Here is a 12,510-nt window from a genome sequence, read left to right as displayed (position 1 = left end):
GGCCATCCTCGGACGAGGGCAAAGTCAAAACGGAAGGGAAAAAAATCAATAGTCCCGGGCCGGGGCAATAGTACGACTTTGTCTTCGAACCCACTATCTGCCCAGAGGATGTAACGCGGCCGAAAAACGCTTAACCGTTGAGGTAGAGAGTCCAGACTGATCACTGGCAAACTTTAATATTATTTTCTTCAAATCTCTCATTTCGTACTTCCTACCCAGAGTATGCCTTAAAAAAAACTACTTCTCTGTTTAAATGTACATTATTTTTTATTCCTTTCATAAATGTTTATTTTCATTCTAAGGAGCAAAGTAATAAATTTATCAGCGCTTGAAGTTCTTCTTTATATAATATACTTCTTCTATCTGATAAAATAAGCGGTAAATTCGAAAGCTGGAAACAAAAGGCTTTAGGCTTCGAAATGTGAAGACTATTTAGATTACGAAGCTTTATTCAGTTAGCCTCTAAACTGGTCGCTGGTTCATAGATCATGGAATGGATGATTTTGTTAGATGTGTAAGGCCTATGCTATCTTTCTCCATTGGATTTAATTGTATCCAAGTCTATTTTATAAACCATCCCTTACCATCCTTCGGAACACCTCGTGTGATCAAAACTCGCCTTCCTATGGAGCAAAAGAGTGGTGTAGTCTATCACATCAAATCTGAGAACTGCGACGCGGAATGCATCAGAGAAACAGGAGGGAGATTGGATACCAGACTCGAGGATACGAGACTCAGTGTTTGACTCGCACTAGCTGTAAATCGGCCATTTTTGCACACACGACCCAACACCAACCATTGCATAGCGTTGATTACAAGCCGAGGTCCACGGTGGCCCCGAGTGAACGACGGAAATTAAGCCGCCTAACGATTCCATTGATTGGGAAAATGTTTGCATCATTGATTAGTATAGCTCTCGCTTTACAGAAAAACAGGGAAGCGTCACACATCTACCATCTATGAACCACTACCAGGGAGACCACATGGCGCCAGTTTACGAGGCTATAACAAGCTTAAGGCTTGTAATCAAAACTAATCTCCATATTGAGCCGGAAAGTCTCGCATGGCTTTATGCTGCTACTTTTAATTTTTCTATGATTTACACTCTTTTTCAGTTAATAACAAAGTTTAATTATGCGGCCAAGACTGAACCAAAACTGAATGTTCTTACATTTCTCAAGTTTTGAGCCTGAAACATGTTTAGCTTGTTCTCGTACGTGGTATAGTATTTCCGAAAACTAATACGAACCATGCTTTACTTCTTAGTCTCAGCTTAATTGGGAACGTTCTTAGCAATCAGTTCTGCCTCGACCGTTCTTATAAAAAAGTTTCTTATATAAAATGAGTGTAACTGTAAGGCCTGTCTCGCTGGCTGCACTTTTGCTGCGGGAGGAGGCGCCACCGTGGAAGACTCTCGGTGGTGATTCCCATCTGATAGCCGACCTGTTAGGGTTTTTGTGTGTTTTTCGCTTTTTGACCGCGCGCATCCTGGGACGAGAGCGAAAGGAACGCAGTATGGGGGAGGGGAGAGGAGAGCGAGAGAGAGGACGCGTTCACATTTTGCGAATAAACTGCTGTTCCATACAGGCGTTAAAATTAGGCTGGAAGCAACGGAAAGCTAATATCAACTAAAAAGACTACCCTCGCTTTCTAGGCAGGCTTCGCTCCAGGTGAGGCCCCAAGGGCTGTTTCTTTGTGGGTTTTGCGGGCCTTGATAGAATTACGCCTCAAGGATATGTTTGCCTCCATCATGACAATAGAACTGAATTTACGTTTCCGCTCACTTTGCTGGCCACGTTCAGTCATCGTAGATCTGTTAGATCGACCCAACCACGTGATCTTAGAGGAGCTTCTGCGCCGGCTGTACGTCCGACTGAACGCCAGATTGTCAGCGGGGATGGTGGAACAAGTGCAAGCCGCTTTGAACCCTTGACGATATTTTCGGTGAAATAATGCGTATAAAAATGGATTAATAGCGGAGTTGGCATGTCCTAAGTAAAGGGAGATGAAATAAAAATTCAACGAGGAGTCAAAACATGGCATTTTGTGATATGCAAAAAAGAAAATAAATTGGTAAACGTAGAGTGGAAGCCAACAGGCGCAAAACAGCGATATAACGGCGATTAACATTTTTACAACCCTTTTCCTCGTGGCTCGAGTCCTTAGCTCGTCGCGACTCGAGCGAAAACCCGGTATTTGCCTTCGCCACAATTTGGAGACAATAACCGAGTACATCACGACCATGGTTAGTAAAGGGAAGACATACAACGTTACAAACAAAACTAATGTATAGTCCTTTGGCGCAGTAACAGGGTTAAATGCCGGACTCCAGTCCTCGATGCATATCTTATAACCCTGGTGTCCAACAATGACTCTTTGAGCGTACAGGAATGGCGCCATGACCAGTAAAGATATCAGCCAAATCACTCCAAGGATAAGTCTAGCAGCGAAGAATGAAACGCGCCGCTTCAGAGGGAATATAATGGCCCAAAAACGATCGAACGAAATCGCCAGAAGAGTTAGGATGGAGCTTGCCACTGACACGCTCTGAAAAAACACAACGAGTTTGCAAAGAACCTCACCAAAAATCCACTTAAATCCTAGATACAGTTGTGTAATCATGTTAGGCATACCGAGGAACGTGATTAGCAAGTCGCTTGCGGCTAAGTTAGCGATGAAAAGATTTGTGACGCTTCGCATACTCATGTTCCGCCAGACTGTGATTATAACGATTGAGTTGCCCGCAAGTGAGAGAAGAATAATAATGCTGTAAGCGAGCGTTTTCGTGATTTGAGTCGCGACTGTTTCTTGGTGAGTAGGACAAACCAAATCGCTTGTTTCGTTTCCCGTGGAGTTGCCATTATCAACAGCATCCATTTTGAATCTCCTTCTCGACTTGTATAGTGTAAGAGCACTGTTTTTAGTCAGTAGTATGCCAATTGCTAAGAACTTTTGTAATGGTCCTTTTCCACCACTCACAGAGCGCAATCCGCTGTTCCCGTCTGGTGCAATTATTTCCAATCAACAATCGCTCTGAAAAAATGACAAGAACGAAACAAGATTATCCACTAACGCCGCTTATTGGTGGTTCAAATGCAAATCTATTTTATTATCGGTGTTGTTGGAAAAGGAAACAGCAATAATCCCACAATTAGCGATGAGTTGATAATTGAGTTTAACGGAGGTGTCGAATATGTCAGTATTAATCTCACTAACCTCCATACCGAGTGAATTTTAAATCACAAAATATTAATTATGCCGTGGCTACATTACTGAAAGATCATTTTAGCACGTTCATTTAAGTTGAACACCTTTAAGAATAAGCCATTCAGGTGGCTTTGTGGCCCCTGTTAACCCCCTGCTATTTACTTTGGTGCAATCGATGGAAGATAATAACTGCATTGAATTTTATCAGTTTGGCCCAGTAAGTCGATAATCTTCTCATTTATATTTCAGTATTGTGGTCCGATGAGGCCCCATGTCTTCACATTAATAGCTTTACTGCTCTCCTTTTCGCCATTCATGATAAATACCTTTTTAAATGCAAAAACTCTCTTTTCATGCCCGGGACTTTGGTGTATTCCGATGAAATTTACAAGTGTGACAAGGCAACTGAAAGTTACTGGGCAGTACTTTGCTGTGGTGCTGTTCATTATGCTGTACAAGTGGTTCTACCTTTTGATTATGTGAATATAACCCTAACGTGTCACCATTCCAATGAAAGCTACTGAGAAGTACTTTCCTGTGGTGCTGTTTATTATGCACGACAAAGTGGTTCTAACTTTTGTGTCTGCAGACGAATCCTAAAGTGTCAGGACCATTCATCTGAACGCTGCTGAGCAGTACTTTTCTGTGATGCTGTTATTGTGCTGTACAAGGTGGTTGTAGCTTTTGAGACTGTGGATAAAATCCTCCAGTGTGAAGTGAACATTCAAATGAAAGCTACTGAGCAGTACTCAGTCCTGTGGTGTTGTGTTGTTTATAAGTGCTGTACAAGGTTGCTCAATGTTTTGGTCTGTAGATAAAATCTAAAAGTGTAACCATTTAAGAGTGAAAGTTTCTGAGAAGTACTTCAGTGTGGTGATGTTTATTACCCTCGATGAGGTGATTTTGCTTTTTTTTTTTTTTTTTTTTTTAACTTTTGAGCCACCTTTGGAAGGAAAGTGAAGAATGGTCATCATTTAACTGAAGTGGGCTATCGGCGGACATCTGAAGCAAGTGAAAATTTAGAAAACGTTGTGTGATGGACTTTTGCGTTCGGGATAACAACGGCAACGGATCGGAGAACGCCGACGTGAAGTTCGACATGAAAAAAAAAAGTGTTTAAGCCCTTAGGAATGGTCAAGAAAAATACTATTCAGATTAGTTCATTTTAATTAGAACGTCTATGGTGTAGCTTGAGGCGATTTAGTTTAATGGATATAATTCCTCGAGATTTTACATGCTAGACTTTTTGTTGCCACATTAATCCTTCGATATCTTGGCGCAGTTTGCTTGATACATAAGTGTTAACAGAACATTCAGTCTCAGTATTAATTTTTCTTGTTTTACATTTAAATCACTAGTCACAGTATGACAGAGCTAACATGAATTTAAAATTAGAAAAACATTAAATAATACCTGTGTACGCCTCTCTCGGCATACTATATTATATCGTATTTTTCAAGATGGAGTTCGATCGAAGGCGGATTTTATTGATTTCTAACCGATTCTCAGTAAGTGAAACGCTTTTAATTAAACACAAAATACACAAATAACAAAACATGCACTATACACTAATTCAGAAAATATAAGACATACCGCCTATTTCGTTGTTGAAACTCCATTGCCCTCACTTGAGGAGAGTGGAAAAATTAAAAACTTTGTTATTTCCCAACGGCAACGACTGCATTCATGAATCAGAGCTGCGTATACCATTAATACTGTGCTCGGAATAAAAAGCTGGTCTGTCCTTTCTTTTCAGTAATTCTGTTAATTGGTGAAGGTCTCCGCAGCATATATTGCATATTTATAGTCAGGAAATGCTTATATTCAACATAGCCTAAAGTAATGAAAACATTGACGGTATTATCTGCAGCTGTTTTAACTTATGTTCCAAAGATGCCTTGCTATGCTTGAAATTCTCAACCCGGCAAGGCTTGATCAGTCTGATCTCCATTCACGAAGAACCAAAAGACCTTAATTAAAATAAACGAGATACTTTTTAGGTTTTGACAAGAATCAGAAGAAGTGTAAAAACATGAAATTATAAACAATACAGTTTATTATCTTAAACATAATATTACGTACAATTGGTTTATTTGGTTGTTCTGCGCATGCTTCGTGGGACTCTTCTCAAAGCTTTTATTGTTGAAAGTAAAAGTTGCGGTTTTCTTTCTCCCTTTCTGTCAGAAGAAAGTTTACTAACAATATTTCTATCATAAACGTTTGTTTTTCAATCTATATTCAGACAATTTGACCTTTGGTCGTTTAAAACTTCAAGGCATATCATGCTCACCAATTTTCCAGTGAATAAATTAAACATTATCCCTTGAGGAAAACTTTGGAATTTGTTATTTCCCTTTATATATACAGATTTACAGATTAAAAGTTCTTGCAACAACTTGTTAAATGTGTACTTTGTTAAGCTTTTCTAAAAAAAACTTATTGCACCTTGTTTTCTCATCAAAATTGTTGCTTTATCTGTCACGAACCAAGTCGTTATTGGCACGAGTAATTAAAATTAAATGAAGGCCCTTATCAGAATATATAGAACTTATTGCTCAAGGCTAATCCGTTAATTACGTGATTACTTAAAACTAATTAAATCGGGAACCTCTAAAAAAAAGCTTGTTGTGAACAATTACTCCTGTGGTAAATAACATCTTATTGCCGCTACTGCATTGCCTTTTAAGGGTGCAAAATGGGCTCGCATTTTATCCAACTGCGTGTTAAACATTCACAAAGTAAACTAAACTACTATCCATATGTTGACCCTTGAAACTAAAATAAATAACAAGTCGAAAAAAGATATCGATGAGTGATGTAACTAAACGAAAAAAAATATCGGCGCACTTTGAAGCTCTGAATCTCTAGCTTACTGTGAAACTTCGCTCACTTTTAAAACTATTCACTTTGAACACTTCTTGCAATTAAAACGTGGGTAAAACATAAGGTAAAAAAAGGCTTTGGTCTTTTACCTTATGCTGGATCATGAACGATCTCTAATGTACAGAGTTCTTTTGTAGAGATTTGTGTTAACTATCACATAAAATCTTGGCCTTCCCGGCGATTGTTATCATGTTTTGAAGCTCCAAGATAAAGCCGCGGTAACTTTTCAAAATTGTTACATCAAAAACTTTATTCAAAGTAGCTTAAAATTACTTTAAACAGGAAGCCGCATTTCTGAGACAAAAATATGAAAATTAATAACATATCCGCGACCGCCAAATATATTACACTGCGGACAAACTAAATAAACAAAACTGCATCTGTGTACCCAGTGAAAATCAGTTTCCCTCCTACGTTATAGATACGCAGCCGAACTCTGCCTTATTTTGTTTTGTTCGTGTTTAATTATGGATGCACAAAGTTGTTGACGAGATTTATTAAGATTAGTGGCATTTTGCTTTGTTCCCCGCGGAGCTGTAATGTGAAAAATGAAAACTGGCTCTGGCTCCTCGCCGGTCACAAAGAAATAATTAATGAATTTCAATTATCAAATGCTTTAAATCGTCACTACACCGCAGGCCGCGGGTCATGGGTCCGTAATAGTGTCTGACTGACAACAATACGCAAAAACTTGCTACTAATCACAAGAACAAAAAGGTAAAAAACTTGAAAGAAAGAAAAATAAGTCGGTTTATTTTCAGTGAAAATTGAAAAAGAAAACAGTTAAGTGAACATGACAAGGCGGTGATAAACAGATCAAACTAAAATGATTCGAAATTCTAAAAGCAAATAAATGAAAACGGGGTGATGTTACAATTTCATTTTTGTTCCATGCTGTTTGTCTGAGGTAAATAACAAAAGCGGAGTGCACAGCTGAATGAATGTCGAAAACAGCAATCTCCGGTGCATGAGAAAAATCACACCGGGATTAGTCATGATTAGTTAATTCCCAGCTGTAAGACAACTTTGGAGAGCCATCACTCAGTTCTACTGTGTTCGAAAATGCCTTCTCACATTAAAAAGTAAGACTAATCGGTCTATATACACCTATATAGTCGTGAACTGTCAAAATTACTGTTGTGTTAAGAGTCGCTTTGTTTCCACGGTACAGTGTAGACGTTTCTGATGAAGCTTATGCCTTCCCGACGATCCGTGATCAGATTGGATGATAAATGGCTGAAGTTTATTCACTGTTTGTATAAATGAATTCGGTTACTAGTTCAATTCGATGCCAAGCTCGGAAAAACGTGGCGTGTTATAAATTTATAATACCAAATGACAAAGAAATTTCATTTTGAAAACTGTCGTGGCTGTGATAATTTTATACTGAGGCTTCCAAATTAGGTCAAGTGAATCCCTACTGCGAACGGAAAACATACTTGAAATGACAATTGAGGATGGTGTCTATCTTATCTACTTTGTGTTGGCTTCATATTCAGGCTACAACGAGTCACTGATAGGAAACTTACCGCAAAACCCGTTCAGATGTGGCTGTACGAGCTGAATTCACTTCACTGTTGTCAATATGTGTACCGCATGGAACCAGCTTGTGAGCCAGGCCTATGCCATGCGACCCGCTGTCTGCCAGTGATAATCAGGCGCTGACCGACTCCGGATTTCCTTCGTTTATCGGTGAATTCGAAATTCCAAGCCTTTTTACTTAGGGGATATGGCACTCGATTATGATTTTCATAAAGTTCGTGATTCGCTTGCCGGCTTTGTCTGGCGGCCGAGACGCACTTTCACGTCCCGAAAGCCGTCATGCATGCAAAAGAGCCACACCAAAAATTTTCACGATGGCGTCAAAATCCTCAGTTTGCTATTTTCTCATGCAAATTAGGGATTTTGTTATCTAAACCTCAGTGGGATAACAAAATTTAAACAAGGAAGGGAAAACGAAGAGGATTCTGGTAGTTGTATTAAAATAAAATCATGATCGTGAAAATCGCCTATGGCGATGGCTGAGCTAGGATAAAAGTGATAAAGACCTTTCACCTCAAGCCGTTGAAATAAAGGAGCAAAATTAGTCATGGAGAAAGCTAGAATATAATAAGGATCTTTTATCTTAACCTGATGAGCTGAAAAAACATCTGCCCGCCTGTCCTAACCATGTCTTCACTGAGGCACAGGGGAGCAATCGACAGGGACCTATTATCTGAAAAATGCAATTTGTTTGAAGATGATCGACCCTTTGAGAGACGAAGCAGTAAAGGGCATTTCGAAACCTATAGATAGTTCTCAAGCCTACGAAAGGTCCAACCATTTCCGGTCGAAAAAGGAGTGGAGCCATTTTAAAAAGTCATGACCTGGAGGTCCAACGAGCACGGCCACGCCGAAGATTCTAAACTAAAACCACGGAAATGATATGGCTGTCATATGTTTGGAAAGATTACGAAACAATACGTTTATCTATTCAAAAAGAATATACTATCTCGTCAAAAAGCATTAACGTAATTGTTCCATGGCTTACTGAGGTCACTGTTAGTGTACAACAGTAATAAGAACCAAGAAGGACTATGAACTAGACATTAAAACTGTTTTAATAGTGATAGCGAAGATGAGCATAAAGAGAAAAGTCTAAGTTTCTGCTCTGTTATTTCAGTTCGTGTTGTTTTAAAAGTTTCCACCCTCCGTTCATAAGCCTATCCAAAACGGCTTATGATGTTAAGCCGATGGCTTATTAGCGGCATTAGCGGTATTTACTATAGAGCTGATTTATTTACTTGATAAGAGGACGACAGAAAAGGACTGAGGAAAGATTGAAAACAAACCGCATCGGAAAAGACAGAGAACGCCTCCAAAAACAGCATGGACAGAAATTATCTGAGTCAGTGTCGGCTACTCTGAAAGAAAACAACTAAATGAGTAGAAACAAATGGGACTAACCGTTAAATGACATCATCCCATTGACAACCAATTAATTCATCATGACAGCAGATACTCAAGAGGTTTTAAAATCTTCATCCCGTCCATTTACTAATTATTCCCGTTTCCTGCCGTGTGGACAGATAACTAAGCAAAAAGGAAACCGCTCATCCTTATTGAGAAACTTTCTCTTCACCTTAGACTTGCTGGTATCTTCTTTTTTTCTGAGTCGTGCGAGAATTGGGGAGTTTTACCGATAACAAGAGAAATCAAACCATGATCTCTTTTGATGGCAGACATTCGAGTTAGACATTAGAGTTTTGATATCAGTTTAAATCAAGACTGAGAAGAATTTCTGTAAGCCTATAAATAGTGTTGTGAAGCTAATGTAAGGGTGTGTTTTCGACTTTAATTTTAGAATAGAGTTGTTATTTCCTTTCGATAGTTTTGATGGATATTTTCCAGATTATTTGACATTTTCCTGTTGTTTAAAAATTAGAGTTAACAGCTGTGCTGTGGACAGGTTTGCCTATTTTCTTTAACCTTGTCTTGGGCCTCCTCGAAGTCCTCGAAGGTTAAAATCAAAGGCAAAACACTTAAGGATTTTATCAAAAGGATTTCCCTTTCTATCTATTTCCTTAGAAGAGTTGTGTTGTTCTTTCCTGTTAGTGTATTTTGGCAAAACCAATTCTTATCTCTGGTTGGGACCATCTGGCCTTGGTTGAATTACAGTCGTAAACATGTTTACAGCACACTATAAAGTAAGGCGTGATTTCAGTGATACTTGTAGCTTATAGTAAAGATGTAGGAAAGACGTTGAATTGAGTAGAATAGTCTTAGATTACTTGTAGAGTAGATGTAGAATGGAACTGAGTAGTTGTAGAATTGTTGTCGTCGAGTTGCAGAACCAGTCCTTTAAGAATGAAGAAGAGGCTACCCCAAAGATTTCTGGTGTCTCTCTGTTGAGTCAAGAGAGTGTCTTACAATAGTGTGGGTTTGGTTCTACATATGGCTGTAGAGCGCATAGCATGATAAATGAATTGAAAGTGATAATTGACTGATTTGTTGGGGAACTGAAAGCACTCGTAGTGCCGTGGTGTCAGCCATGCAATCAGTTTCGGGCTTTTGAAGACAGACCGGCTCTCACTTTGTGGAGGTGACATTGAAATTCCCATTTACTTTCTATTCTTAGTATTTGTGATTGTCTCAGTCTGACCTGAGATGACGAGCAGTCCAAGTCGAAAGGGGCTGAGCCAAGAAGTGAAGGAGCAGAAAAGAGTTAACCATTCAAACAGCATGAGTAGGCTTAATTTGCCCAGCAGCTTCACTTACTCGCACATCATGAATCTCACCCTCTCGACTATCAAGAAAATGACTTCTTTCACTATACTACCTGGCAATGCAAGGACAAACTCAACCGGCCCTCAAATAGTTAGGCATCGGATGAACCGCCTCGATCCTCGGCATTAAGCCGAATGTTTAGTTTTCATAAACTGGGTTGATGAGGTAAATCAGTGGCCACCGTAAAGCGATACAAAAGCCGACGTTTCGAGCGTTAACCCTTCGTAGATTAACTGAAAATTCAAATTAAATTTGTAAATTTGTATCGAGCGCATAATTCCATGACGAGTTGATCAAATGCGCTTTGTAGTAGGAGAACACTGGCCTGACCAGATCAATTTGGATTTTGCAAATGTAAGTTTATTTGAGGAGAGGGAAAAACCAGAGTGCCCAGAGAAAACCCTCTCGGAGTAAAGACGAAAACCGTGCGCAACAAACTCAACCCGCATATGACGCCGAGTCCGTGAATCGAACCCGGGCCATAATGGAGGGCCGGACGAGTGCTCTCACCACTGCGCCATCCAGCCCTCCCCGCTTCGTGAGGACGTAACAAGGATTAACCTATGAAACGTCGGCTTTGTATCAACTCGGTTGATAAAACCAAACATTCGTTTTCACTTTTCAGTTTCCTCACAAACTATCCTCCTTTCCCTCGGTCGGTATATACGAATGAAAGTGAAGATTAAAGATCGGCCATCGGAAAACGCTATAACTTAGATCACCAGAGCCCCTAGCTCGCACTTTTCTCTGGCTCTAGATTTCTTTCCTCTCTGTCGTATGTTACTTCATAGGCCTCTTTCATCCAATTTGTCTAGTATCAAGTTTTATCCCGACCAGATGAATAAAAGCTAAACCGACAATTTTTCTGGTTTCGGTTCTCTGCTTTTGTACATGTCGGTAGGTCTGAGCAGAAAACTGAAGAATTGACAATGAGACTAAAATAAGCCGGGGGCACAGTAAGCTATTTCATTTGTAAACGACAGCTTTGGACCAAAACTCAAATGCATGGACGCCGAGCCTCGGAGCGTAGTAAAAAGGATCCGTGATACTCTGTACTTGTACTGAATACTCTCAGTATCATATTTTGGTCGGAAAAAATCAGTGAATGTGTGAGCAAAATAATTACTGGCCGTTTATGATGCGTGTTCTGGATAGTGGCGAGGCAATCTCAGTTATCAGATAGCAAAATTTTTTTGCCATTTCTTAGCTATCACTTACTTTAAATTAATGGCGTCCCGTTCCCTTTCAGCTTCCAGTTAAAAAAACATGGCGTTTTTCAGCTAACCGGTTAAATGATTTTGGCCAATTCGGCTTAGCGATTATTCAACCCATTTCCAGACTCGAGCGCTCCCACAATGTGATAACAACACACGTCAGTAGGAACTTACCTTGAACGTGCTTGACCACTGGAGGAGGGAAAATTTCATTAAGGAACAAGATTTCCGTGTTATTTTGGTCTCGGTGTGTTTGTATGTACTACTGAAAGAGGAAAATGAACTCACTGAAACCGAGCATAACAAATAATAAATATTTGGGTGAAATGTCAGTTCCGGATATTTCTTTCAGCCGTCAAAACAGCGCAGTAAATTAGTTTTTAAATCTTTTCTTTCCGTGGACTAATTTTGCCGCCAAATCAGTTCTTTTGTTTCTCTGACATCATTTCTTTATTTTCGTTATGTCGAGATATTATATTATTGAATTATGCTCTGTTATGATACTTTGAAAATTATTAATCTTCTCGGCCGATAAAATTAGCAACATCATATCCTCAATAACTACTTCGTTACAATGATTATTGACGTGAAACCAAAAACATCAGCTAAAAACACGCGGATCATATGAGAACAAGCCGGCCTTGGCACTCATTTCATAATTGTCTCGGTGTTTCAGCCAACTTAACACAGGAAAAAACATAACATTAGAACAAAGTTGGCTCACAGCAAGACCAAAACGGGAAAACGTCACCAAATATTCTGTGAGTGTCGTCGGTCTTTTTGTAGCCGTGCAAACAATACGTTTTAATTTCCCTCTATATAGGATGCACAAAAAAAAAAAAAAAATTTGAAATGTGTTCTCAAATAGCCTCCAGCTCTGTCATACAAAGGAAACAGATAGCGTTATTAACAAATCAATTATCTTACTTATTTCCTAAAC

At 39.3% G+C, this 12,510-nt stretch overlaps 1 protein-coding gene across 4 annotated transcripts; it reads right to left on the bottom strand.

Moving 5' to 3' along the window:
• Positions 1-157: 157 nt before the first annotated feature.
• LOC146463301 (QRFP-like peptide receptor) lies at positions 158-11,823 on the bottom strand. 4 transcript variants are annotated; one of them, XM_085084515.1, is made up of 2 exons: positions 11,745-11,823; positions 158-3,033 (listed from the first exon to the last, which is right to left on the bottom strand). In XM_085084515.1, exon 2 carries the CDS (start codon positions 2,875-2,877, stop codon positions 1,651-1,653), a length of 1,227 nt encoding a protein of 408 aa, XP_084940641.1. In that variant the 5' UTR covers positions 2,878-3,033; positions 11,745-11,823; the 3' UTR covers positions 158-1,650. The 4 variants fall into 4 exon arrangements, with proteins under 4 accessions (XP_084940641.1, XP_084940643.1, XP_084940640.1 ...); XM_085084517.1 differs by lacking the exon at positions 11,745-11,823 and adding an exon at positions 11,575-11,714 and having other exon boundaries at positions 158-3,031; XM_085084514.1 differs by lacking the exon at positions 11,745-11,823 and adding an exon at positions 7,620-8,149.
• Between the last annotated feature and the right edge of the window lie 687 nt (positions 11,824-12,510).

The sequence above is a fragment of the Pavona decussata genome, unplaced genomic scaffold, assembly GCF_977016875.1.
Source record: "Pavona decussata unplaced genomic scaffold, jaPavDecu1.1 SCAFFOLD_179, whole genome shotgun sequence".
Lineage (NCBI taxonomy): Eukaryota > Metazoa > Cnidaria > Anthozoa > Scleractinia > Agariciidae > Pavona > Pavona decussata.
Note: the sequence above shows the minus strand (reverse complement) of the source record. Positions and strands in the feature narration are given on the sequence as shown.

Coding starts and splice junctions, on each gene's coding strand:
- LOC146463301 (XM_085084515.1), bottom strand. CDS start 2,877: ATGGATGCTGTTGATAATGGCAACTCCACGGGAAACGAAACAAGCGAT.